At 56.3% G+C, this 27,853-nt stretch overlaps 1 protein-coding gene across 4 annotated transcripts; it reads left to right on the top strand.

The window, feature by feature from the left end:
• Window positions 1–1,023: 1,023 nt before the first annotated feature.
• On the top strand, window positions 1,024–27,717 carry LOC135447873 (actin-binding protein WASF3-like). Of its 4 annotated transcripts, XM_064713047.1 has the most exons (11): window positions 1,040–1,141; window positions 3,330–3,453; window positions 11,487–11,638; window positions 14,034–14,168; window positions 14,259–14,412; window positions 14,678–14,795; window positions 14,929–15,104; window positions 15,516–15,770; window positions 16,779–17,158; window positions 18,018–21,264; window positions 21,358–27,717. In XM_064713047.1, the coding sequence occupies exons 3-10, from the start codon at window positions 11,506–11,508 to the stop codon at window positions 18,173–18,175; spliced, it is 1,509 nt and encodes a 502-aa protein (XP_064569117.1). In that variant the 5' UTR covers window positions 1,040–1,141; window positions 3,330–3,453; window positions 11,487–11,505; the 3' UTR covers window positions 18,176–21,264; window positions 21,358–27,717. The 4 variants fall into 4 exon arrangements, with proteins under 4 accessions (XP_064569119.1, XP_064569118.1, XP_064569116.1 ...); XM_064713049.1 differs by lacking the exon at window positions 3,330–3,453 and having other exon boundaries at window positions 1,024–1,141; window positions 14,929–15,044; XM_064713048.1 differs by lacking the exon at window positions 3,330–3,453 and having other exon boundaries at window positions 1,024–1,141; window positions 21,442–27,717.
• Window positions 27,718–27,853: the final 136 nt, after the last annotated feature.

Below are 27,853 nucleotides of genomic sequence, written 5' to 3'. Positions count from 1 at the left end.
GGGTCCTTTCCTTCTCCAGGTGAACAGCCCCAGCTCCCCCAGCCTGCCCCAGAGCAGAGGGCTCCAGCCCTCGGGGTGTCTCTGTGACATGACCAAGGAGAGGACCCCAAATCCCTGGGCACAGCAGCTGGTGACAGTGACAAGCTGGGGAGGACGATGCTTTCCTTGGGGCTTCACCAACGCCCCAGAGCAGCACCTTGGCCTGGATCTGACCCTTGGGGAGGCACCGGCATGCACAGGGCACAGGGGAAGCGGGGAGAAGATGGTGGCAACGCCGCACCTGGAGCAGACGCTGCCCACACCGCTGCCTCTCACCGGAGCATCGCTCCCCTCCCGGCCAGCGGAAGCGTTTCCAGGGGATGCTCCAGAGCCGCGGCTCACGGCGAGAGGCTTGGTAGCCGCGGGGAATGAGGGGTTAATGAGAACCCCGAGGCGAAGTATAAGGGCGGCTTGGGGTGCCGGGGTGTCTCCGGGGCTCCGAGGCTCCGGGGTGGTTCGGGAGTGCCTGGTGGGCTCGGGGTGCCGGGGATGGCTCGGGGTGCAGGGGTGACTGGGGGTGCCGAGCTGGCTTGGGGGTGACTCGGGGATGGCTCGGGGTGCCGGGGCGGCTCCGGGGTGCCGAGGTGGCTCGGGGATGGGTCGGAATTCCGGGTTGACTCCGGGGTGCCCTGGTGGGTTCGGGGTGCCGGGGTGGCTTGGGGGTGCCGGGTGGACTCCGGGGTGGCTCAGGGGTGTCTCGGGGGTGCCGAGGTGTCTCGGGGGTGGCTCAGGGGTGCCGGGTTGGGTCGGGGGTGCCGGGGCTGGCTCAGGCTGCCTCGGGGTGCCGGGGTGGCCCGGGGGTGCCAGGTTAGCCCGGGGTGGCTCGGGGCTGGCTCGGGGTGCCGGGGATGGCTCGGGGATGCCGGGGTGGGTCGAGGTTGTCTCGGGGCTGTCTCGGGGTGCCGGGCTGGGGCAGGGGCGGAGCGGGGCGGGGGCGGGCTCGGGCACATGCGCCGTGCGCGCACTGCGGAGCGGCGCGGGCAGCGCGGGCAGAGCCGGCGGAGCGGGGCGCGGGGCGCGGGCAGCGGCGGCGGCGGCCGCAGCCCCGCACGGCCCCGCACGGCCCCGCCGAGACACGGCCCGGCTCCCCAGCACAGCGGAGGTGAGCGCGGGGGATGCGGGGATGGCGCGGCGCAGGGAGAGCGGGGGGTCCCTGTGCCCGCAGGTGTGAGCGCCAGGGGGGCACATCCCTTCGCGGGGCACGGGGGGCTTTGCGCCCTTTTGATGGGGGTCTCCAGCACCTTTTCATCCTTTGGGGGGGCGTCGTTGCGTTCAGGGGATCTCCCACCGCTCTGCATCCTGGCGCGGGGGGTGGGTGATGCTCTGCTGCTTTACATCTTTCCGGTGGTGGGGGGGTTCTTGCGGGGGTGGGGTTCTCCATCCCTTTACATCCTTGCGGGGGGATGCTCCACATCCCTTTTCATCCTTTCGGGGGGGATCCTCCATCCCTTCACATCCTTTCGGGGGGGTCCTTCCGTCCCTTCGCATCCTTGCGGGGGGGTTGGGGCCGCTCTGCATCCCCGTTTTGCTGCATCCCCCCAGCTTTGCATCGGTGCCCGGGGGCGGGGGGCTGTCCTCCATCCCTTCCCATCCTTGCCATCCTTGCTTTGGGAAGGGGCTGTCCAAGCTGCCTCTCATCCCCGCGTGGGGGTCTCTCCACTTTGCAGCTATTCATGGCCTGGGGGTGGGGGGGGATCCTCCGCGTTTTCACCTTTGCCTGGAGGGGAGGAGGGGGCTCAGGCTGCTCCGCACGCTCCCATGGCGGGGGGAGGATCCCGGCAGCGCTTGGCACATCGCACCGCGGGGCTCGGGGCCTCTCTGCACCCTCTCAGGCTGGGGAGGGGGGGTGTGTGCTGTCACTTCGCATCCCTGCATGGAGAGGGAGGGGACCCGGCTGCTCTGCACCTCGCACGGGGGCGGGGTGGGGGCGGGGGGGCTTCACCTGCCATCCTGGGGAGGGAGGATCCTTCATCTTCACATCGCTGTGCGGGATACGCTGGGCCCACGGCTGCCTGTGCTCCCACAGCCAGCGCAGGGCAGGGCTCATCACCCCTGGCTGGGGAACTGGGGGGCTCCGGGGGGGCTCTGCAGGCCGATGTGAGGCTGGGGGTACAGCGGGGACAGCGCTGAGCAGGGCACAGCCTGCTGTCACCTGTCATGCATGGCCCACCCTCCATCCCCATCCTGGTGCCCTCCCCGGCATTTGGAGCCCCGCTGGGTTCAGAGCCCCCCTGGTGACCCCCCCAGGCCGGGGCACCCCCTGGGCAGAGCTGCAGGTGGGCTCAGAGCCCCTCAGAGCTGCCGAGCCTGGGCCTCCACGCTCCGTGATTCAGCTACTTGCAGGCAGCTTTGATTTTCTCGCTTCAAACTCGAGTTCTCGCTGCCTCGTGGTGGTGTCAGCGCCATGGATGCATTACCTGCGGCTTGAGATGCTTTCTGAGGGAGCTGCTGGCTGCTCCGTGTGGCCGGACACGCTGCCGGAGGAGGGGAAGGGATGGGAGAGCAGCGCCGGGATGTGCGGGCAGCTCGGGAATGGCAGGATTCATAATTCATCTGCCAAACTTCAGCGTGCCAAGGCACACCCCTCACGCTGCAGCTCGTTGCCTGGGGTTTAAAGAGATTGCTGGTGTCATTTTCTTGTAAAAAATGGTGTTTTGGTGGAATTTGAGTATGTCGGTAGCTGTCAGGGTAAAAGCTCGGTGAGGAGGGCAGGGCCATGGCAGCATCGGTCCAGCACAGGCTGCTCTGGCAGGCAGAGGGTTAATGTGCACCTGCAGCTCATTGCCTGGGTTTTAAAGAGATTGCTGGGGTAATTTTATTGTTTAAAATGGTGTTTTGATGGTATTTGAATATGTCGGTGGCATCCAGGGTGACAGCTCGGTGAGGAGGGCAGGGCCGTGGCAGCATCGGTCCAGCACAGGCTGCTCTGGCAGGCACAGGGTTAATGTGCACCGTGCTGTGCTGTCGCAAACGCGGAGCAGGAGAAGGGCTCTTACCCAGAGCGCTGCGATGCACTCAGACCCCAAATGTCCGCTCCTCTCCCCGGGAGCCGGAGCCCACAGAGCAAACTGGAGCTGAAGCATATTTTGCTTTGAGCTGTCATCTCCCTTGGCCCAGTTCTGAACCAAAGATGCTCATCCTCCATTTTATGGCGGATGACAAATCAGCCGCCGATGCCAAGATCTTGACAAGTTACGAACAACAGCCCTCGAGCCAGAAGTGTTAAGAAATAAAAAAAGAAAAGCAAGAACGCTTTTTCTTTTTTTTTTTTTTTTTCCTTTTTTTTGCAGAGCTGCTCATCCAAAAAGCCACCCTGTGAGCTGCACCCCGCGGCATTTCGCACGTCTCTGAGCAGCGAGGCTGCAGCCAGCTCCAGGCTGGCATCTGCCCCCTGTTCCCCACATCCACCCGCAGGTTTGTAGGGCCCAGCAGTGGTGGGGAAGCCCAGCTGGGGAGCGGCAGGCAGAGCCCAGCCCCGCAGGGAGCAGCCTGGGGCTGCCTGGGAGCAGCTCTGCTCCAAGGCTGGAGATGCCAGCCCTGCCCGCGGCTGTTCCCAAAGGCAGCAGAGGGTTTGCAGAGAGCCCCTCGCTGCTGGCCGAGGGTTTCCCCGCTTTATCAAAGCTCCCTCTATGCTGCGGAGAAAAAGGCTGGTTTGTTCAGCAGCCTCCTGCCCGCACAGCCCGGCGGCGAGCGAGGGAGATCCTTCTGGTAATGAGCTGGGCACAAAAGGGAAAAAAAGCTGTCATTGAAGATTTTCCTTTGGTGATGGAGTCATTAAAAACAACACATGATTCCTGGGCCAGCAGGGATCTCTTGCAGCCAAAGCAGAGCTGAGGTCGGTGCTGTTCCCACAGCCCGGCCCCTGACGCCTCCTGTGCCCATCAAGGCAGCGCCGCCGCTCCCGGGCATTCCCGCACGGAACCGGGCAGGAGCAGCCAGGGGGTGATGGAGGAGAGTCCTGCACTGTTTCATCCACAGCTTTCCCCCTCCTTCTCCCCTTCAGCAGTAGGATATTGGGATGGATGGGTTATTTTTGCATGGATTTTGTGTGGATAGGGATACTCTGATCTGTATCCACAGCAGAGACAGAGCCAAGGGTGAATGGGAAGGACCTGGAGAAGTGGCCTCAGCTCCATGAGCAGTGCCAGGGGACACTGAAGGCTCCCCATTTCTGAGAAATCAAACAACAGAACCCAAACTCCCTGTTAACTGAACCCCAAGGAAAGCTACTGCCTGAAAATCCGCTTGCCAGAGATGGCGTTGTTCAGCCTGGAGAAGAGAAGGCTCTGGAGAGACCTCAGAGCCCCTTCCAGCAACTAAAGGGGGCTTATCAAAAGGAGGGAAAAGCTTTTTCCAGGGGGCAATAGTGATAGGTCAATGGGGAATGGCTTTGAACCAAAAGAGGAGAGATTTAGGTTAAAAGTTAGGAAGAAATTCTTGTCTGTGAGGGTGGGCAGGCCCTGGCACAGGGTGCCCAGAGCAGCTGTGGCTGCCCCTGGATCCCTGGCAGTGCCCAAGGCCAGGCTGGACATTGGGGCTTGGAGCAGCCTGGGACAGTGGAAGGTGTCCCTGGAGGAATGAGATCATCCTAAAGGTCCCTTCCAACCCAAACCCTCCTGTGGTTCTGTCATTTACAGCATTTGCTCTCACCTACCCTAAAAGAAACATCATTTAGCTAAAACCCCTGTGGGAGCCTGTTTGCTTTAAACCAGGCTCACAGCAGGATGAGGTTCCTGCACTGACCTGGGGTAACAGCAGCTGCTTTTATGGCAGCCTCCTGATTTTATGGCTTCCTCCTGAGCAGGGCTGGTGCTGCAGAGCCCTGGGGAATGCTGGGGCTTAGGGACAGCTCCATCAGGTGCTGCTCCTGGGGCTGAAACATTTTACAGTAGAAGGAGGGGGGAAAAATCCCCCAAACCAAGCCACCAACGGTGGCATTTACTAATCAAGCTCCTGAGGAATATTTTTAGCTATGATTTAAGGTTGTGTTGCATTTGCTGTGAAGTGCAGCCTCCCTGGAGCTGCCGTGGGGGAGCTCACAAAGGAGGAGCTGTGGAGGGACTAGGGGGAGGCAGAAACAGCACTGCCAGGTGGGACACAGGTCAGGGCTGTGGGACACAGGTCGTGGCTCAGCAGTGATGGAGCTGTGCCCCAGGGCCAGCCAGACCCAGCTCTCTCCCCCCTTTGGCACCAGGGCCTGGCTCTTCCCCAGCTCCACCCAAATCTGTTTTGGCCAGCAGCAAAAATCCCTCTGTGCCACCCAGGGCTGAGACCTCTCCACTCATTTCACAGCAAGCCCCAGCCCTGGTTTCCAGCCCCCCTGTGCTGATATCCTGGGAATGGGGGACAAAACCTCCATCCCACACCCTGGGGTTTCCAGTCTCCAAGGCATTTTCCCACCTGATGCTTTGCTGACCCTGCAGTGGGCTGGGATGTTATCCAGATGTTTTCCTTCACCTCAGCAGCACCAGCATCTGGCAGCTTAGATCCATCAGGGCAGAAAAGCAGCTCTCATGTTGTAAGAGGGTCCAAAAAAAGGGATTTTGCATCCAGCCACTGCTCCTGAGGTTCTTTGCAACAGCTTCCCACGTGTTTAACTGTGCCCTCATCCTCTCCCTGCCCCCAGAGCCACTGTGTCCCAGAGTGGGGTTTCTGTGGCCCCAGACCATTTGTAAAGGCTCCTGTGGGATGCAGGGCTCTCAGGGAAGGGGCAGGCAGTGCCATTGCTTCCCCCATGCCCACCAGCCCCCAGTGCCACCCTGAGGATTTGCTCTCACTGAAGTCCTGCCCTCTGCTTCATTTGGAGCGAGAGGAGCACTCAGGATCCAGCTGGTTTTAATACATTTAATGAACAGCTCTGGAGCAATGGTCACCTTCCCAGGGAGCAGTGACATTTGTCATGCTGGTGCTGCTCTCAGGCATTTGGGCTGCCAGCAAATGAAGAAGTGGTGGCAGATGCATTTTGTAAATTAGAGCAGCGAGTCCTTGTGGTGCAGCTCCATTTTGTGGGAGGCAAATCAGCAGATCTGGCCCAGCTCTCCCAGGCAGGCTTTTCCCTGCACCACAAAGAGCCACCTGCACAGCGTTTCCTGGCTGGATTTCTCCTGAGACAACAAAACTGCAGCCCCTGAAGGCTCTGAGAAGCCCTGTAGGTTTTGTTCTTCCCACTGGTAGGACAGCAGGAGTTTGGGGCCACCTGAACCAGAGGTTGTCCCCAGCCATGAGGTGCTGCTGTGGCCTCTCTGCCCTCTGCAGGTTTGTGCTGTTGCTCTCTGAACCATCCCACGCTGGTTTCCAGCACGCTGTGGCAGAGCTCCTCAAATCAGCACCTCGAGAAGCTGCTGCTTTCACACCTTCCACCTATTTCTGGCTGCTCAGAGGCATCACACACCCCCAGATCCTTCCCAGCCCTCTTCTCTACAGATCCATCCTGCCAAACTCCACAGGATGAGCTCCTTCAGGCACCTGCAAGCCCCACTGAGTGTCAGCTCTGCCTCTTGTCCTTTCCCTGACTTCACATTCAGGGATTTTGTTGCTCCTTTCACTATTTCAGGACTGCTTTGTGCCCCCTCCTGCCCCCAGCCCTTCCTCACCTCTCCATTCCAAGGGTTCTGCACCAAAACAGGGTCCTGAGCAGCCACCAGGAGCTGTGGCACTTCTTGTTTGTTTAATATTCACTTTTTTTGTTCAAGGTTAATAGGTTTTTCCACATATCTCCTGGTTTTTTCTCTACTCTGGCTCCTGGCATCCAACCAAAGATTTGCTGCCTTGCAAAATCCTCCAGTTCTGGCAGTGCTGCTCCTCAGGGCTCAGAGGGACCCTGGGAAGCCCAAATTGGGAAAGAGCTTTGATTGCAAGGGCTGAGCAAACAGACTGCCCCAAAGCCTGGCCTAGAGCTGAGCTCAGGGCAGGGCTGACCCCAACTCCCAGTCCTGAGGTGTTTGCTTTATCACACACTTACCCACATCCTCCCCAAATCCAAGCTTGGGCTTTTCCTGGCTGAAGAGTGAAGGTTTCCCTCATTCCTGCTGCTCCATGCACCCCTGATCTCATCAGGAATATTGGAGCTGGTGATTGCAGCTTGGAAGAGCTGCCCACCTCTGCCATGGCTGCTCTCCCAAGCCTGGGGTCTCCTGAAGGAAAACAACCCCCAGAACTGTTCCCTGCTCCACCACAGCTCAGAGAAGGAAGGTGGGAGCCAGGACACCTCTCCCTTCTCTCTCATGCCACCCCAAGCAGGGCTGCAGGTGCTGGGCACTGACCAAGCCAGAACTCTGCTCCAGGGATTCAGCAGCACCTGAGAGACCTGTGCTCACAGCCTGGCCCTCCCTGCAGGGCGCCAGAGCACACCTGCTCCTCCAGGCCCCTTTGGGATGTAAATCACAGCCCAGGGGGACAGAGTGGCTCTGGGGACAGGGAGGGGGTGAGGGCACAGAATGTAAGGGGCAATGGCTGGATGGAAAAATCCTTTTTTTGGACCCTCTTACAAAATGAGAGCTGCTTTTCTGCCCTGATGGATCTAAGCTGCCAGATGCTGGTGCTGCTGAGGTGAGGGATAACATCTGGAAGGAGCCAGCTGCAGGGGTCACCCCTGGGCCAGCAGCTGCAAGGCATCCCCAGCCTGGTCTGCAGGGACAGGAGCAGCTTTTAGTGCCCAGAACTGCTCTGGCACTGCCCTTATTGCCCAGAGCTGTTCTGGGACAGCCTTTAGAGCCCAGAGCTGTTCTGGGACAGCCGTTACTGCTCAGAGCTGTTCTGGGACAGCCCTCACTGCCCAGAGCTGTTCTGGGACAGCCCTTATTGCCCAGAGCTGTTCTGGGACAGCCCTTATTGCCCAGAACTGTTGTGGGACAGCCCTTATTGCCCAGAGCTGTGCTGGGACAGCCCTTATTGCCCAGAGCTGGTTTGGGACAGCCCTTATTGCCCAGAACTGCTCTGGGACAGCAGGTGCTGCCCCTCAGTGCTGCCAGCAGCTCTGCATTTGGGGTGCTGCTGGCAGTTTGTTCCTTTTGGGGAAATCAGCATCTCAGGGCACCACAAACAGCTCATTTCTGTCCCATGTCCACCCCTGCCTGGTCAGCTCAGCTGATTCCCTTCCAAGCTGCACCACTGGGGTTGGGAGGCAGGTGGGGAGCTCTGGGTGTCTCCCCTCACCTGTGGCATTTCCCAGCACAAGATTTAGGGCTGTTGGCTCTCTCCAGTCACAGGGAAAAGCTGAGTGATGGGAGAATCCCCACAGTGCACCTGAAACCTGAACCAGCCCCTGGCTGGTCCCGTTTCTCCTGCCTTCACCCTGCTGAGCTCGTGGCTCCCATTTTCCTCCTCCTGCATCCTGACCCCACCTCCCACCGAGGGCTCCTGGTGTCCTTCCACTCAGGACACAGCAGAATCCCATGGGATTTATCCATGCACATGATCCTGGAGCTTGCACCCAGACCATCCCTGCCCTTGGGAGCCTCTTCCTGAAAGTCTGAGGAGAAGATTTTGCCACCCAAAATCACCTCCTTGAAGTCCTGGGAATGACCTGTGATAGCAGGAGGAGCAGGGCACAGCTCAGCATCCCCTGCTGGGGCTCTGGCCCCATTCAGTGCTCAGGATTTGTGTGCAGCCTCTGGGTGGGTGAGCAGGATGTGCCACAGAGGACAGAAATGAGCTTGGCCTCTCTGGAATCACGTGCAGCCCATCCCCACCAGAGAACTGGGCTCAGGACAGGCCTAGAGATGGCAGGTTTAGGTGAGCAGTTGGGACTTCAAGGCAGAGCTCAGAGGTTTGGTGCTGTTGGTGCAGCAGGGTGAGAGAACTCTAGTCAGGGGAAGGCTCTCTGAGGGGGTTCTGATCCTTGTTCTTCATTAATTAGGGGGTTGGAAAGCAGCTCTTCCTGTGATTTGGTCAAAATTTCCTTTACAGGCTCTCCTTGCATAAAAATGTGCCAAACTCCTCCTTGGTTCCTTCTGTTGCAAGCTCTGAGTCTTGTTTGGCCTCTTTGGGGTGAGATTAAAGGGATTTTCCTCCTCCAGGGATGCCCTCCCATGGCACAGACTCAAACGCTGCCATCACACCCCTCACCCACTTTCTGCCTCTCCTCCAATCTGTCCCTGCTGGGAAGTTCCAAACCACAAAATGACAAAATCCCTTTTTTCCCTTCATTTTGCTCCAGGGTCCCCGTGGGGGCTGCGGGCTCAGGTGGCCCCAGTTCCCCCCAGGGATTTGTGCCCTGTGCAGGGACAGAGAGCCCCGGGTGCCAGGGCTGTGTCCAGTGCCCGTGTCGGTGGCTGTGGCCCAGGGGATGCTGAGAATGGCTCTTTGTTCCCTGTCCCTAATTGCAGCTCGTTAAGGGCTCTGCCCTGTGCCCTGCAGTGCTGCAGCCCTGGGACGTGCCAGGGCTCCGCTTTTGGGGGCACACATCAAACCAGCTCGGGGTGAAGCTCTTTACTCAGCCTGGGGGGCTCGGGGTGCCCGGGAAGGGGTTGTGCATCCCTGCAAATGCTGGCACACAGAACAAACAGCCGGCAGAAATTTGATTTTTGGGAAGTGGGGACATCACCACGGCCATGGGGAGCACTGGAGGGCTCAGGGTTCGCTCTGAGCCCCGGGGGATCCCCCCGGCTCCTTTCCCTGCACCCCTGAGGACAGGCTGGGGGCTCCTCCATGGGGAGAGCTGGGATTTGCATTTGAAAGCAGCGGAGGAGCTGCTGCCGCTGCTGGGAGCGCTGGCCGGGCGCTGTCAATGGGAAACTGTTCAGTCTGAGCTGCCGGGGCCAAAGAATGTGAACTCTGCACATGGCTGGCTCCGCTCGGGGCAGCAGCGCTGGCTCCGCTCACGGCCATGGCGGGAGCTGCCTCTGCTCGCTGCCGGCATTCTGGGGAACATGGGGCGGGTGGGGATGTGCGACAGGGGGATTCTGATCGCTGGGAATGCTCTTGGTGCCCTCTGGTCCTCATCAGCACAGCCACCAGCTTGTCTTTGCTCTGGGAGCTGGGCTGAGCCTCGATGCACTCATGGCACCCAAACCCCCCTTGAGTGAGCCTGGGGGGTGACTGCCTGTCCCTGTCCCTGTCCCTGTCCCTGTCCCTGTCCCTGTCCCAGGGTCTGTGCCCCCATCCCGGAGTCTGTGTCCCAGTCCCAGTCTCCACCCCCATGGATAATAAATGCTCCTTTTTTTGCCTCATTTCCCAGCCTGTTTCCCACCATTCACCCTTTACATCAGCGGGGTACTCTGTGCCCAGCACCCCACAGCCCATGGTGCCCCTCCTTCATCCTTTCCTGCAGCTCCCATGGGTGCCCTCAGTGAGGTGAGGCCTTTGGTCTCCCTACATCTCCTTAAACCCTGTGGAAAATGAACCATCCTCGGTTCAGGGGAGACCAGTGGAGCAGGGGACATCCAGGGATGCTGTGGGGACACCCAAAGATGCTGTGAGGGTGCACACAGGAGCTGTGGGGGCACCCAGAGATGCTGTAGGGACACCCAAAAATGCTGTGGGAGTGCACAGGATCCATGGGGACACCCAGGGATGCAGTGGGGCACCCAAATATGCTGTGGGAATGCACAAGGAGCTATGAGGGCACCTGGAAATGCTGTGGGGTTGTACACAGGAGCTATGGAGACCCCCATAAATGCTGTGGGAACACCCAGAAATGCTGTGGAGGTGCACAAAGAGCGATGGGGACACCTGGAAATGCTGTGGGGACACCCAAAGATGCTGTGAGGGTGCAGAGAGGAGCTATGGAGACACCCAGGGATGCTGTGGGGCACCCAAATATCAGTGGGGATGCACATAGGAGCTGTGGGGGCACTCAGTGATGCTGTGGGGCCAGGCAGGGAGCTGGGATGAGCTGGCCACAGCAGCTTGTCTCAGTGTAGTGTGAGCACAAATAAAACCCTGGAGAGGCTGCAGTGAGCTGGAAATAATGGCATTACAAGCGCTGCCTGGCTTCTCTTTGGGCTGTGTGAGGCTGCTCGGGGCCAGCTGAAGGGCTCAGCACAGGAGCTTGAGCAGCTCTGGGAGGTGACAGGGAGAGGATACGGTGGCACAAAGGTAAGAACAAAGTCCTCACCTCCACACTGGCACCTGTGTGCTCACAGTGTGCATCAGCCCTGCTTGGGATAATCCTGCTGGGCCTGCCTGTCCCAGCATGGGCAGCAGGAACATCCTGGATCAGCAGTGTGGGGGAACAGCCAAATGATAAAAACTCTGTATTTTAATTTTGATTTTGATTTTTGATTTTAATCCAAGTGATTAATCAGAAAAGACCTTCAATTTGTCCAGTCTCAGGGTTTCTAATTAAAACAAGGGTGTGAGTTATTTGAAAAATGCCTGAAAATCGGTGGGTCGGATTCTGCGACAGAGCTGTTTAAAAAATTCAAAACACACAAAGCTTTGTTCAAGCTCATCTGTGGTGTTCCCTCTGCTCCCCCCTCTGTCCCTGCCTTGCTGTGCTGTCCCAGGAGAGGCTGAGGGCTCGCCATGCCGCTGGTGAAGAGGAACATCGAGCCCCGGCACCTGTGCCGGGGGGCCCTGCCCGACGGCGTGACCAGCGAGCTGGAATGTGTCACCAACAGCACCCTGGCTGCCATCATCAAACAGCTGGGCAGCCTCAGTAAGTCAGGCACAGCCACCTGGGGAGGGGGGCACCGGGGTGGGACAGGGACGGTACTGGGGTAACACTGGGATAGCACTGGGATGGGACAGGGATGGCACTGGAATGGCGCTGGATGCCAAAGGGATGGCAATGGGATGGGAGAGGGATGGCACTGGGGTGGCAATGGGATGGCAATGGGATGGGACAGGGATCACACTGGGATAACACTGGGATGGCACAGGGATGGCAATGGGATGGGACAGGGATGGGAATGGGATGGGACAGGGATAGCACTGGGATGGCACTGGGATGGCACTGAATAACACTGGGATGGCAATGGGATGGAACTGGGATAACACTGGGATGGCAATGGGATAGCACTGGGATGGCACTGGGATGGCACTGGATAACACTGGGATGGCAATGGGATAGCACTGGGATAACACTGGATGGCAATGGGATGGCAATGGGATGGAACTGGGATAGCACTAGGATGGCACTGGGATGGCAATGGGATGGAACTGGGATAGCACTGGGATGGCACTGAGATGGCACTGGATAACACTGGGATGGCAATGGGATAACACTGGAATAACACTGGATGGCAATGGGATGGGACAGGGATAGCACTGGGATGGCCATGGGATGGGACAGGGATAGCACTGGGATGGCAATGGGATGGAACTGGGATAGCACTGGGATAACACTGGGATGGCAATGGGATGGAGCTGGGATGGCACTGGATAGCAATGGGATAGCACTGGGATAGCAATGGGATAGCCCTGGGATGGCACTGACATGGCACTGGGATGCCACAGTCACTCCCATCAGTTTCAAACAGAGAAACAAGGGTTGTGTGAGAGCCATGTGGGCTGCAGCCATTCCTAACTCAGCGGGAATTATCCAGTTTGTTGGAAATAGGAGGATGCTCCTACTTTTTAAATTTTTATCTTGTATTTTATTTTATATATATATATATTTATTTATATAATTTTGTAGAATTAATTATTTATAGAATAAATTAATATTGTCATTATTTGTTTTTAAAAATTCTTTTATACTATTATTATATATTATTATATTTTTAAAACTGTATGTAATAGGTTTGATTTTTGGAGTTTTAAAATTATATATATACATACACATATATAGGTTTGTTTTTTTGGTTGTTTTCTTTTTGGTTTTCAGTTTTTTGGGGTTTTTTTGGCCAAGCTTGACATGGGGACTTGGTGCCATTTTGACACCCATTTTCCTCCCCCAGCTGGTCTGTGCAGTGGGGGATGGAAAGCCTTCAGGAGCCCCTTGCTTCTCCACTTGGCCAGAAATAGGAAGGCCAGGTGAAGATTTACAATATCTCAAGCTATTCTTTTAAAAGTTGGAGCTTTTTGAGGAAGAGAGGTCTCTATCACAGGTCTAAACCCTCAGCTGTCTCCTGCCCTGGGACTGATCTCAGCACGAAAGGGGAACATGAGAGCACTGCTCACACCAGGGTGAAGCTTTAACAGGGGCAACCTATTTCATGCTGAATATCCACTTGAAATAGAGAGAGAAGCTATTCAGGGCCCCCCTCTTTCACACACCTCCAGAAGCAGATTCTGCTCTAAAATACTCCCAGAAAAATAAACCCAGGGTGTGGGGATCTATCTGCTTGGAGTGCAGTGGCTCACACGAGCATCACCCACGTCTGCTCAGGCTCCCAGTCCAGGGAAAAAGGGAATCAAACATGACCAAGCTGGGGAGTGCTCTGAGGAGGTTCTGAAAGTGCCCTGATTTGGGAAACTGTTTGGATTGGAGGAAACCCTGAGGATCTGGGGGGATGGGATGGGATGGGATGGGATGGGATGGGATGGGATGGGATGGGATGGGATGGGATGGGATGGGATGGGATGGGATGGGTGCTGTAGCCTACAGGTATCAGCAATGCTCTGCCAGACACCTCACTCAGCTCCATGATAGGAATAATCCTAATAAAAACCTAAATAACCCTAAATAAGTAAGCTGCACTGAGAGATACAGGAAAAGAAGTGATAAAGTGAAACAAATTACAGATCCTCCCTGCTGTGGCACTGTCCCCACTGCTCTCCTCTTGGCTTTCTACCTGGGCTGAATTCCCCCAGGTTTTGTTGTGGGGTTTTTTTGGTCATTTTTTTTTGTTGATCTGTCCTGATGGGTCCAAGGGCTCTTTGGGGCACTGTGAATGTTCTGTGCCCCGGTGGGTGCTGCTGTCTATGGAAAGGGGTGATCATTTGGGCACCCCTTCCTCCCTGCAGCACTTTGGGAGAGGCTGAGGCTCAGCTCCCAGAGATCCAGGCTGGGGAGAGCACCCACAGAGCCAGGGGGGAGGTGGCAGCTCCAAGGGATGGGCTGAGCTGGGCGAGCCACCAGTGGTGACAAGTGCATTGTCCCCTGCCAGGCAGGCACGCAGAGGACATCTTTGGAGAGCTGTTCAATGAAGCCAACAGCTTCTACATGAGAATGAACTCACTGCAGGAGAGGGTGGACCTGCTGGTCATCAAGGTGACGCAGCTGGACTCCACCGTGGAGGAAGGTGAGGGGCTGGGGCTGGTTTGGGGTGATGTCCAGATGTCCTCTTGGGCTGAGGCCACCCCTTCATCCCTTGTCCTTCCTGTGCCCCCAGTTTCGCTGCAGGACATCAACATGAGGAAAGCCTTCAAGAGCTCCACGGTGCAGAACCAGCAGGTGGTGTCCCGCAACTCCATCCCCAACCCGGTGATGGAGATGTACCAGCGCTGTGACAAACCCCCACCCCTCAACATCCTCACACCCTACAGGTATGGGCACAGCTCTCCCTGGGGTTCCAAGGGGGTCCTTCCCATGAGAAGGGTCAGGTGTGCCCCCATTTGTGTGCTGTGCTGCCCCCTCATTGTGTGGGACGCTTGGGATGTGTCCATGGCCTGCAGGTGGTGGCTGCTGTGTTGGATGTGTCTGTGGTGGGGCAGCAGCTCATGGTCATGGTCATCCCAAAGCCCTTGGGATGGGGAACAGGGGGTCTTCTCCTGTGGCTGGTAACCCTCCCTCTGCCCTTTGAACCCCCAGGGATGACAAGAAGGATGGCCTCAAATTCTACACCGACCCCTCCTACTTCTTCAACTTATGGAAGGAGAAGATGCTGCAGGCGACAGAGGACAAGAGGAAGGAGAAGCGCAGGCAGAAGGTGGGTGGGGCAGGAGGGGAACCTAGGGGCGCTTGGGACGTGGGGACAGCCTCCTCCTGGTGCATCCTTCGTCAGAAGGATGGCTGCATCTGGGCCAGGCTGGAGGTTGAGCCATGGCTTTGTGTCCCCCCAGGAGCAGCGGCTGGTGGAGGACTCCACCCGGGAGGTGAAGAAAGTGAGGAAAGCCCGCAACCGGCGCCTGGAGTGGAACATGATGGCGTATGATAAAGAGTTCCGGCCGGATAACAGGTTCTCACCATCCCCCTATCACATGGCATCATCGGAAGGATCACTGTCCCCAGATAATAGGCAGGTTCTACCTCCTACACCTTCAGCTCACGGCTCTCCTTTGCTTTGCTCTTCCTCTCCGTCGTTGTGCGGGACGTGTTGCCCACAGCAGGGTCGGGGTGTTCAGTTGTTAGCCTGTGGATAGCTGGATAGCCTGTGGTAGCTTCATGGATAGCTGGTGTCCCCAAGGTGTCACCCTGGAGCTCAGGAGGAGCCTTGGCACTGGGATAAAACTGGAGCACTTTCTGTTTCGCAGCTAAAGGAAGAGAGTGGTTCAGCTCTGTTGTGTCCTCCCCTGTGCTCTCACTCTGCTGTCTTGTACATCAATATTTTCATGGCCTGTTCTTGTTTTGTTGTCTGAACCCCAGACGACTCCCAAACCCACCCCTGAGCTCCCTCAGGAGTACAACAGTGCCTTCTCCCGTGCTGCAGGTCCTACGCGTCGGACGCTGCCGACCACTCGTACCCGGCCAGCCCCAACCACCCAGCCCAGCTGCTGGCCCCCGCTGCCCACCTGGCCCCGGCGGAGCACAAGGAGGGGCTGGCGGCCCCCACGCCCCCCGAGCACGGGTTCAGGCCCGCGGGCAGCCGGCAGAACAGCCTGACCCGCCTGCAGCAGCCCCACGCGCCGCCGCCCCCCGAGGCCGTGCTCAACGGGCCCAGACCCCACCTAGTCAAGGATTACGGGTAAAGCTTCAGCCTGCTGGCTGATGGAGGGGTGTGCAAGGGAAGGGGGGCTTGGTGGGGGTCTGACCTCTCATTTCTGGGCTGTTGGAGGAGGAGAGACCTGCCCTGCATGGTTCAAAACTGCTGGTGAGGGGCCAAATCAGTCAGGAGCACTTCTGGGGTAATGTCATTCCAGATAATGGGGCAGGGTGGATGGAGAGTTTTCCCCTGGGGTGTTGCCTGCTTTCCACCACTGCATTAGCCATAGCCCATCCCACCAACAGAGCTCCACCACCCTTCTGACTCTGGGACAGAGCTTTCATTGAGGTCCAGAGCAAACCAAGCCAGAGTGGAGGCAGCTGGGTGCTGGGATGGGTGATGGATGCTGGATGGGTAATAGGAAATCCTTCAGCAGTGCTCTGGCAGCCAGGAGGGCCAGGTATGCCCTAGAGGACATCAGGCCCAGCATCACCAGCCAGGCAAGGCAGGAGATTTCCTGCTCTGATCTACACTGGGGCAGCCTCATCTTGAATACTGGGGGCAATTTTGGGCACCACAATATAAAAAAGACATTAAAATATTAGAGGGTTTCCAAAGGAGGCCATGAAGATGGCAAAGGGCTTTGAGGAGAAGCTGTGTGAGGAGTGGTTAAGGGCATTTAGAGTGTTCAGCTGGAGGAGACAGAGGGGAGACATCATTGCAGTCCACAAATTCCTGAGGGGAAGCAGAGGGACAGATGCTGGTCTCTTGTTTGTGGTGACCAGTGACAGGACCCGAGGGAATGGCCTGAAGCTGTGTCAGACAAGGTTTAGGTTGGCTATCAAGAAAAGATTCTTCCCTCAGAGGGCCGTGGGGCACTGAGCTGATTCCCAGGGAATGGTGCCAGCACCAAACCTGGGACTCCAGGAGCCTGTGGACGGAGCTCCCGGGGATGCCCAGGGTGGGGCTGTTTGGGATGTTCCCAGAGTTGGACTGGGTGATCCCTGGGCTCTGTGATCCCGTGGCTCTGACGCTGTGCCCCCGTTGCAGGCCGCAGCCGGTGCCCATGGCCGAGTACTTCGTGCCGCCGGCCCCGCCGCCGCCGCCGCCCGTCATCCCTTCGGCGCAGACCGCCTTCGACAGCCCCATCTCGGCTCCCCCCGCGCTGGGCCCCGGCTCGGCCGCAGCCCCCAACTACGCCCCGTCGCCGCCCCCCGCGCCCCCCGGGCCCTACTCGGCCTCCCCGCCTCAGAGCGGGCCCATGGCCCCCCCGGTGGCGCCGCCGCCGCCGCCGCCCGGGCCCCCGGCCGTGTCCGCCTCGCCCGCGCACTCCGCATCGCCGCCGGCCCCCGCCGAGCCCCGCAAGCCGCAGGTGCCGCTGATGCCCATGAGCGACGCCCGGAGCGACCTGCTGGCTGCCATCCGCAGGGGTGAGTGTGGGACACCGCCCTGGCCGGGACACGGGGCTGGGTGGCACAGCTGGGTGGCACTGGTGACACCGGGGGCAAGATGAGCTCTTGGTGGGCAGGTGATGGGTGAGGATGGTGGGACCTCGCCAGGGGAATAAAGGCAGTGTAGATGCAATCTCCATGGCTGGAGGGAGAATGATGCCCCACGGATTGCTGGCAACTCCCAGGCATGGATCTGCCTTTATTCCCCCAGCAAGGTCCCACCATCCTCACCCATTCCCTTTCCTTTGGACACCCTGGCTTCCTTTGGACACCCTGGCTTCCACCCAGGCTGTAGTGGATGGTGTGCTCCAAAGTCTCCCGCATTTCCCTTTCCTGCAAATCTTCAGGTCAAGTGGTAAATTTAACCTTTCAGAAGGTTCAATATCTTCAGGCTGAGTGGAAGCAGAGGAGGAGCTTTATTCTGTGATACAGCTTTGTAATGATAGATACTCATAAAAGCCTAGCATGGTTTGGGACCTTAAAGCTCACCCCATTCCATGAGCAGGGACACCTCCCACTATCCCAGGCTGCTCCAAGCCCTGTCCAGCCTGGCCTGGGACACTTCCAGGGATCCAGGGGCAGCCACAGCTGCTCTGGCAACCTGTGCCAGGGCCTGCCCACCCTCGCAGGGAAGAATTTCTTCCTGACATCCAATTTGAGCTTACTCTCTCCCAGTTTACAACCCTTCCCTCTTGTCCTACCCATCCTGTCCTATCCTCCCACATAACTTTGTAACCACCAGGGCAGCACCGCTCTTGTCTCAGCCAACACTTTACAGCTGGGGGGGATGCTGCACACTGGGTGCACTCCCCCTGAAGCCTTCCCCCTTTTCCTGTAGGAATCCAACTCCGGAAGGTGCAGGAGCAGTGGGAACAAGAGGCCAAGAAAGAGCCCGTGGGCAATGACGTGGCCACCATCCTGTCGCGCCGCATCGCCGTGGAGTACAGCGAGTCCGACGACGACTCGGAGCTGGATGAGAACGAGTGGTCGGACTGAGGGCCCCGGCTGGGCGGGCTCGGGCTCCTGCTCCCCTCCAGGTGTGTATGGGCACCTTCCCCAGGGGGCTCCTGCTCCCCTCCAGGTGTGTATGGGCACCTTCCCCAGCGTCGCTGCCCCGGTCAGGAGCTTTGCTTTTACACTATGTCCAAAACCCTTCGGGCAGCAGCAGCAGCAGCAGCAGCACTGGTAGGAAACACCTCGGAGGCAGTGAGAGCAGAAATTAGCAGCACTTTCACAGTTAATGACTTCCAAAATTCTCTGAAGGCAGGTTAATAGATTTACACCTGGAGCAAGAGCAGAGACTGGCCCTGGGTGTGCTTTGTGAGAGGAGGGAGCCCCAGAGGCAGCAGTGCTTTTCCAGCTAAATGTTAATTGTGATAACAAGAAGCTCCTGGAGAAGAAGCCTTGTTTGCACAGCTGGTGCCACCACGGGAGCTCAGGGGTGGCCTTGTGGGCTTGGGGACACTGCTGCTGGTGGTTTTGGGGTCAGGCAGCTCCAAAGGCTGGGTGTGAGCAGGAGCCTCCTTCCCTACAGAGCAATGCACCACATTTAGTAGCAGTTACACCCTTGTGTTGTTGCTCCCTGGAAAATCGTGGAATGCTTTGGGTAGGAAGGCACCTTTGGAGCCCATCTAGTCCAACCAGAACTGGGACACCCTCCACCAGACCAGCTTGCACGAGCAGCCCAAGGTGTTGGTGACCTCAGCCTGTATCCACCCTCAGAGCTGGTTTTCTAGGAGCAAAGAGGGAAGGCAAGGCTGGAGTGGCTGGCAGGGAGACCCAGCCTTGCCTGGGCCTGTCCTGCCTTTTCCAGCAAAGGAGCAGAGGTGTCCAGGGAGCTCCCCCAAACCCAGCTCTCCTTGGCCTTAGCATGGCACCATTTCAGTGTGATTTGGGAAAAAGTGAATCAGACAATCTGCTGCTTTCAGGTAAACTCTCAACTTGCACTTTGCAGCCCCACAAACTGTGCCTGTACATTTGGGATCAGCTCAGAGCCAGGCACTGATTCCCCCTGCCTGATCCTGCTCCATCCTCTCTCCCACATTTGGACACTGATGGAGGAGCTGGGTGACCAGCCCCTGTTTCAGCACTGAAAATACCTGTTTTCCCATCAAAACAGAGCCTGATCCATGGAAGATTTTCACAGAGCTACAAAGGGAGGAGGCACAGAGGAGGGCAGAGCAAAGGGGTGGAAAATACTGGAAATATCCCAGGAAGGATTGAAAACCTGCAGAGAGCTGGGAGAGGTTCCCCACCTGTGGAAAACAGGCCAGGACCAGCTGTGGATTGGCCAGTGTGGTGTCCCCAGACCCTCCTTGTGTTCAGCTCTATCACAAGTCCCTGAACAGGGAAAGCTGAGCTCTGTGCCCAGTTCCTGCCTCTCCCAGCAGCCCTGCAGGTGATGGCTGCTTCAGCAGGATTTTGGCTATGTAGAAGCAGCCAGACCTGCAAAAGAGGTGGGAGGATATGGCTGAGACCCAAATGCTGATGGTTGAATTCACAAAATCCTAGAATGGTTTGGGATAAAAGGGACCTTAAAGACATCATCTCATTCCAACCCCCTGCCAAGGGCACCTTCCACTAGAGCAGGTTGCTGATTTCCTGGGAAATGCTGGTGTTGGGCAATGTCCCAAACATCTGCTCATTTGCCCCCAGTGACAAACCCCTCATGGCCAGGTGTGGTGAAATGCCCCCAGGAGCTCTCCCTCCTCCTGAGTGGCACAAAATGGTCTCTTGTCCCTTGGATGTGACACCTCCACACCCAGGCTGGGAGCTGTGCTGCTGACTGGGCTTGAGCAGGGCTGCAGAAGGGATTTGGGATGTGGGAGAGGGCAAGGCAAGAAGCAGCAGGACACAGGGAATAACTCATCTGCACAACCCAAGGAGCAGGGGTGACCAGAGGGACAGGGAGACACCGTGCCCTGCAGGTGGCCAGGAAATTCCTGGTGCACACTGAGAGCTCTTGGTTGTGGTGTTGACCCTCTGAGATGCAGGGAAATGGCTGCAGGAGGTTTTTACAGAGCCCCTGCAATGCCCAGGAGCTGCTTTCCTTGGGAAGGCAGCTGGGGTTTGGCTGGAGCAGGTTTGAAGGAGACAGTGTAAAAATTCAGGAGTGCAAAAAGTCAGGGCAACATTTAAGGTGGAGTTTCTGGTGGGGCATTGTTAACATAGATACAATCACAACACAGTGTGTAAGCAAAGAGAAAATTGGTTTATTTAGGCAATTTAGGGGCTGGTGGAGCTGCTCTTGTGTGTTCCAGAGGTGGAGGGGCTACAGAGCCACTGTGGGGACCCAGCAGAGCTGAGGAGCCCCCCTGGGCCTGGGAGGGGGCTCAGGGACACAGGGGACTCATTCTGGGCTCTGTGGCTGTCCCAGACTACACAGCTGAGCCAGTCCTGGTCTGTGGGATTTTCAGGGTCCCCAGGATGAAGGAGGAATTGAGAATCTGACTCCATGTTCTTACAAGACTAATTTATTATTTTATGTACTTATATTATATAAAAGAATGCTATACTAAACTATATTAAAGAATAGAGAAAAGATACAGACAGAAGGTTTAACAAGATACTACTGAAAACCTCTGTGACCTCTTCCAGAATCCCAACACAGCTGGACAGTGATTGGTCATGGAGTAAAACCAATTCAAATGTTGGATAAACAATCTCCAAAGCAGCAAAACACAGGAGAAGCAATCAGATAATTATTGTTTTCATTCTTCTCTGAGGCTTCTCAGCTTCCCAGGAGAGAAACCCTGGTGAAGGGATTTTTCAGAAAATGTGACAGTGGCACTGGTGGGAGCTGGAGAGCAGCCCAGGGCCCCTGAGAGATCCAGTCCCTCCTTTCCGTGTCCCAGCTGCTCTGTGTGTGTCACATGGGGCTGTGGCAATTGGGGCAGGACCCTGTGGGTGTGTGGCACTCAGGGCTGTCCCATGGCCCTGTCACCCTGTGCTGGACTGGTGCTGTGACATGGCAAAGGGCTTGACAATCACAGGAAATTTGGGAGGGACCCTAAAGGGCATTTAGGTCACTCAGGCTGCACCTGCAGAGCAGATGCACAGCTGGCAGCCCCAGGGGGGCAGGGAAGGCTCACCCCCATTTCTTCACATCTTTATGTTCTTACACTACGTCCCCACTGGTGTCAAACACCCATCCCAGCAGCCCCAGGGGGGCAGGGAAGGCTCACCCCCATTTCTTCACATCTTTATGTTCTTACACTACGTCCCCACTGGTGTCAAACACCCATCCCAGGGGGGCAGGCAAGGCTCACCCCCATTTCCTCACATCTTTCTGTCTTACACCACGTCCCCACTGGTGTAAAACACCCATCCCAGGGGGGACAGGAAAGGCTCAGCCCCATTTCCTCACATCTTTATATTCCTTACACCACGTCCCCATTGGTGTAAAACACCCATCCCAGGGGGGACAGGAAAGGCTCAGCCCCATTTCCTCACATCTTTATATCCTTACACCACGTCCCCACTGGTGTCAAACACCCATCCCAGCAGCCCCAGGGGGGGCAGGAAAGGCTCAGCCCCATTCCCTCACATCTTTATGTCCTTACACCACATCCCCACTGGTGTCAAACACCCATCCCAGCAGCCCCAGCCCACCCTGCTCTGCTGCAGGAAATCCCCTGAGAGCACAAACCCAGCTCACATTCTCAGCTCCATGGCCTCCCAGCTGGCTGGGAACATCCCCACCCTCCTCTCCAGGGAGCAGAACTGCCATGGACACCCTCCAGCTGTCCTGGTAGCAGGGTGGGATCCCCCATCCTCACCCCACAGAGGGGGAGCTGGTGGAGAAGTGACCTCAGGGGGGTTTGGACACCATTTCTGGCCTGGCCATGGCTCACCCAGCTCTTCCAACCCTCCCAGCAGCACCAGGGATCATTCAGCTGGGAAAGGACCTCCAGGACTTCAAGGCTGTGGCATTAATGACACAGTGCCGCCAGAGCCAGCCCATCCCCTGAGGGACTCAGCTCCACCACCTTCATTTAGGGCAGAATCACCTGCTTTTTGCTCAGGTGACCTCTGCAGTCCAACAGAAGTGACACCAATTGCTTGGCTGCTCTGGGCTGTGCTGCTGGGACTGTGCCATGCTAATTAACACTGTCTGTCTGTCCCACATGCTGCACACTCAGTGGTTTGTACATATGTGCCTATTTCTGTGCACGCTCCCCAAAGTAGGCCATGCTGAGTTACACAACCTGAAATGCTCAAATCCTCATGTGGGCTGATATAAAAGTGAATATTTAAGTATTTTATCTAGCTTGGCAGACGTTAAAAAATACAATCCAGGTCACAGATGATTGAATTTCTCCTGTCTCAAGAGTGCCAGAATTGGGCTGAGGAGGTTCTCCTGTACATTAAGGTATCGTGTTCCCTGCTGAAATATAGCAGTGGCATTTCATTGCCAAAGGAGAATCACAGAGTGCCAAACATTTAATGAGTCCAACTGATTTCCTGAGAGCTCCTCTTTCCATTTGATCTGCTTCCCCTTACTTGCCAATTTATGGGCATAGATTAAAAATAATAAATATGGCTGTCAACAGCAGGGGGAAATAAAATAAAATAAATAAAATAATAAATATGGCTGTCAACAGCAGGGGGAAATATCCTATGTCCATACAAATGGGCTGGGCTGGAGTCAGTGGAACAGTAAATGAGTAAATTTGGGTTCTGCTTGGAGATGTCAATGGAAGGCTGTCATCCTTGAGGTCCATCAGGAGCCTCTTGGACATCCCAGGTGCATCTGGAAAGGAACTTTACAGGGAGCACTGTGCCCGTGGCACAGCTGTGAAGCTACAGCAGGTGTGAAGGCTGCTCCTGCTCAGGGTTGGTGGAAGTCCTGCAGTGTTCACCCCTGCAATTGTCTCCTGATTTGGAGTGACCATGGAGCTGGCTGGTGGTGCTGGTGGCTCTCAAAGGATCAGTGTCCTGCAGGAAGAAAGGACTGGGCAGTTTCCAGTTTCTAATTTCCCACCCAGGGAAGAGACCCAGAGAGGAGCAATCACCCATCCCACAAGGGCTCCTGCCTTTGCAGCTGTTTCACCTTTGGGGAGGTCTCACTCCAGTGACAAACTTAGGGCTGAACTTGGCTTCTTCAGAGAGCTCTTTGCACAGAAGAGCCCTCAAATTTCCTCCCAGCCACTTTTCCACCTCTCTCTCCCTTCCCAGACACCCAACAGCCTGCACAGAAGCTTTGCAGACTCCCCTGAGCCTGAATTAACACCTCAGCTTTAACAAATGGGAGTTTTGCTGGAGGGAGGCAGGTGGCAGCACTGGAGGTGGCATTTTGGAGGGACATTGCAGAGGTCCCCAGCTGGCAGGAGCTCTGTGCCACTTCCTTGTGGATGGAGCAGGGATGGCCATGGGAAGCACAGGCTGTTCCTTTCACCAATATTCCTGTTTTTCCTGTAGCAGTAGTTCTTTAGGGGGTAAGGTTTTTCTCAGCTGGAATGTCACTTTACAGATTTAAAAAATTAAAAAAAAATAAAATAAAAATAAGGGCAAGGAGTCTGTCCTGAGGAGTTTACAGTCTACAGCAAAGACCATGTAACCTGCACTGCACTTTAGAAGCCTCAAATGCTCACTCACCCATGAATTTCCCCTCCAGCAGCCCCTCGAGGGCAGTTGTCCCTTCCTTGGTGGCCCCTGAGCAGCACCAGCCACTCCCTGCTGGTGACAGAGCCCCGGGGCTCTCCTGCCCCACTCCCCACTCAGAAGTGCCTGAGCAAAGCCCAGGAGAGCCAAGCCATGCTGGGTTTGTCCCTGTCCCCACACAGCTGTGCTCCCTGGATGGCCTCGGTGGGCTGGGAATGGCCTGGAAGCCCTCAGGGCTGTCACCAACCATGGCCCAGCCTCTGGAACCTCCTCCTCCAGACACAGCCCAAAGCCAGACTGTGAATGGTTCCATCTTTTTGAGAATCAAAGGGGTTTTGTGTGTGAATCTCATTTTTTTGGACAAGCCCCAGGGATTTTAGGCTCACTCTCTCAAGCTCCACCTTCTCCAGGTGAAAAATGTGCCTGTATTTTCCTGGTGGAGGGAATTAATAAAAACCAAACCAAACCCCAGAGTTAAGAACTTCAGGGAGGAGGTGTTTGCCCCAAAACCTTCAGAGCTGTGCCCACAGGCAGGGTGGGACAGCAGGATGTCCTCAGGGCAGGACACCACCCTGGTGCTGTCACCACCCTGGGGGTGTCACCAGAGCCTGCAGCAAGGGCTGGGCTCCTGCTGAGGGGAGCCCCAGGCAGGAGCTGCATGGAGAATGTCCCTGAGGCAGAATTGATGTGACAGGAGCCAAAGTGGTGTCAGAATCACTGACAGGAGCCTGAGGCCACCACAGCAGCACTGATGCTTCACCTCCCTGGGCATCCCCAGCAGGGATTGTCCCTGGGTGCCTCCAGCCTCTTCTTCCTCCCAGGAACAGGATTAAAGCTCTTGCTGGCTGTTGGGAGCCCCAGTGGGTGTGAAAGGAGCTTTTCCCTGCACACTGGCACTGCAGGGGGGTTCAGCTCAGGTAATTCCAGCTCTTGGTTGTGTGTAAGGTTAAGAGAAAGAGGAGAAAATAAGGCAGAAAGGAACCAGCCCAGCATTTTAGGTTGGTTATTTTAGGTTGGTTATGTTCACATCATTTTAGGTTGGTTATTTTAGGTTGGTCATGCTCACATCAGCCTGCACAGGGGAAACCTCAGCCAGGCCAAAGCCACAGAGGGCAGTGAGGGGGTAAATCTGTTTTGCAGGTCAATGTGGGACTGAGCTGTGGCACAAAGGAGCTGAGCCAGGCCTCAGGGAAAACCTTCTGGAGGTGAGGATGGAGAAGCTCAGGTCCCAGAGGCTCTGCCCTGGCTTTGGGAAGCCAGAGAGAAGCTCTGACCTTGTGTGCAGCCAGGGAGGGGTGGAGGTGCCCACAGGGCCTTTCTGGCACCTTTGTGATTCTCCCTCATCCCTGGGTGGGTACAGCCCCAGAGCATCCCCCAGGGCAGGGCAGCTCCTTTTGGTTTTGGTGTTGAGCCTCAAATTGAATAAAGGTAAAATGTGCTGCAGAATAAACACCTGGGAGGAAAGGATGTGAGCTCCCAGCTGTTTCTGCTGGATTTCAAGGTTAAAAGGCAGCAGCTCCTCTGGACCATCCATGATCCACAGACTGTAGTGAATAAACCATTAAGGTGGACAATTTAACATTTACCCTTTGATTTGGGGTAGTTCAGTTAAGAAATCTAGAAATAAAATGTAAAAAAATAAATAAATCTAAAAATAAGCAAATAAACAACAAAACCTAACCCACCCACAAAACAAAAAAAGCAAACAAACAACTCACATGTGATTTCCAGAAGGATAAACTGTTCCCTTTCCTTCCCTCAGACCTAGAGGGAAGGTCAGACACAGCAGCACTTCCCAGTCACTCAGCAGCAGAGTGAAGCAGGTGCCACCAGAACCACTTCCAGAAATCCCAGGAAAGTGGTGTTTAAGGAAAAGCAATAACCACATCACCCCAGTGCAGCAAGGAGAGCCTTTCCTGCCACTGCAGGAGGTGCTTTTGTCCCTCCCCAGCTCAAGTGTTTCAAATCCCATTGATTTTCACCTCTCACTGGTGCTGTGCAATCCTGGTGCCTCAGCTGGGATTGCTGACTCCATGGAAAAACCAAAAATCTTGTGTTAAAAAGGGAGAGGACCTGGAGGCAGGGACACTCCTGTGAGGCCATGGAGAGCAGCTGATGATTTCCTCCTGGAAATCCTGCCAGGGCCCCAAAAATCAGTCATGAGCATCAACACCCCCCTCTCTGCTCCCCCTCCAAATTTAATTTTACTCTGAGATGTTTCAGCTCTGTCTGTAGCTCTGGCCAGTTTTCCACAGACGGGGCTGCTCTTTCTGGTGTTTGTTGTCTTGGATGGCAGATCAGGTAAAGAAAGCAAATCACAGAATCCCAGAACTGTTTGGATTTCCAGTTTGGTTGTCCCATGGGCAGGGACACCTTCCATGAGACCAAGTCCCACCCAACCTGCTCAAATCCCCACAAATTTCAATAACCTTTTCCTTCAAAATGCATTTTCAGGGCCTATTGGGGCTGATGGCTCCTCACCTTAACAGACTTCCTGAATTTTGGGGCTGCCTGACTTGTTGGGGTGACCTGAGGCAGGGCGTGAGTTTGGGGTGATGCTGAGCTGGGCTGGGACCCAGAGCTGCTGCTGGGGACACCACGGGGCCAGGGCAGCTCCTCAGGACACAAGTGCCTTTCCTGGGCTCCCTCTGGAGCCTCCTGGGCTGGGAATGGGCAGAGCTCAGCTGGGCTGGGACCCTGGAGCTGCCCAGGGATCCTCTGGGATCCTCCTCCCACAGCAGTGTCCTGGGGAGCATTTACCTCCAGCCTTGGAGACCTCTGAGCAGCCTGGAGCCATGGGGACAGTCCCCAGGGGAAGGCGTGGGGACAGTGCCCAGGGCTGTGGGGAGGGGACAAACCCTGTCCCCACCGTGCTGTGGGGAGGGGACAAACCCTGTCACCACCGTGCTGTGGGACATGCACGTGCTGTGGGTCGCTGCTGTCATGGGGCAAGCATTCAGGAGAGCCTTCCTCCTCCTCCTCCTCCTCCTCCTCCTGCTGTCCAGCCTGGGGCTGCTGGGCCAATGGCAGCTGCTGCAGCAGGACAGCATCCATCTTCTTCCACCTTCCATCCTCTCTGGGGCCAGCAGGAGCCCTGACACCCCTGGGGGAGGCCAGGTGCTGCAGGGGAGTTGTTTTGGAGGGAATTGAAGGCAGATCAAAGCATCTCAGACCCCCAGACCCCTCTGCACCACCCAAACTCTGAGATCTCCTGGAGCCCTGGGCACCCATCCTCCCAGAGCAGAGCATCCAGAGCTCCAGATGGGCATTTCTAAAGCAGTTTTCTCTCCTTTTGGCACCAGCTGGTCACACACAGAGCCCAGAGCCAGGGCTGCTCTCTGTGGAGGTTGTCCCCAGCTCTGCAGGGGTGGCACAGAGGGGACAGGGACACCTCAGCATCCCAACACTCCTGCAAAAGGATCATTTTTAATCACAGCAGAAAAATTACTCTATCTCCTTAGATCTGCCACCTGATAGGAGGAGCTGATGCAGGACAGGCACCTTCCCAAGGGAGGGTGACCCATTCCAGGCCAGGAGAGGCTCCCGTTGTTCAGAGCTGAGTTGAGGGAGGAGATGTTCTCTGTCTCTGGGGTCTGTAACCGTGTGCCCTTAGTCAGTAGGTGAGTAGATGTTGCTGCCCGTGTCTATCTCCCCTGCCCAGTTGCTACATGTGAACAAGTGTATTTCTCCCCAGTGTTGTGGGTTCTGCCTGTGGTGACACAAGGATGGGAAGGGAGGGGTGACCTCGAGCTTCCTCCTGGACAGGGTAGAGAGGAAACCTGGACGGGTCCGAGGCACCGCTTGTAACTACATTTGTTCAAGAAATGTCATCTTAACCCCAAACTGTTGACACTTTATGCATGTGCTAATTAAATTTAAAAGAAAAAATGACAAAAAAGAAAAAAAATTAATAAAGATTTTAAGAGGTTACAGTAGATCTGGGTCTGGCTTTTTGTTGGCTCGTGCTTTGCTGTGAGTTAATCAGCCCTGTGATGTTCCCTCCTCTGTTAGAGGCTGGGGCATGGAGGGAGCAGCAGAATGCTGTGATCTCTCTAAAACCCCTTCATTTGG

The sequence above is a fragment of the Zonotrichia leucophrys genome, chromosome 4A (genome assembly GCF_028769735.1).
Source record: "Zonotrichia leucophrys gambelii isolate GWCS_2022_RI chromosome 4A, RI_Zleu_2.0, whole genome shotgun sequence".
Taxonomy (NCBI): domain Eukaryota; kingdom Metazoa; phylum Chordata; class Aves; order Passeriformes; family Passerellidae; genus Zonotrichia; species Zonotrichia leucophrys.
This window is presented reverse-complemented; position numbering and strand designations above follow the sequence as displayed.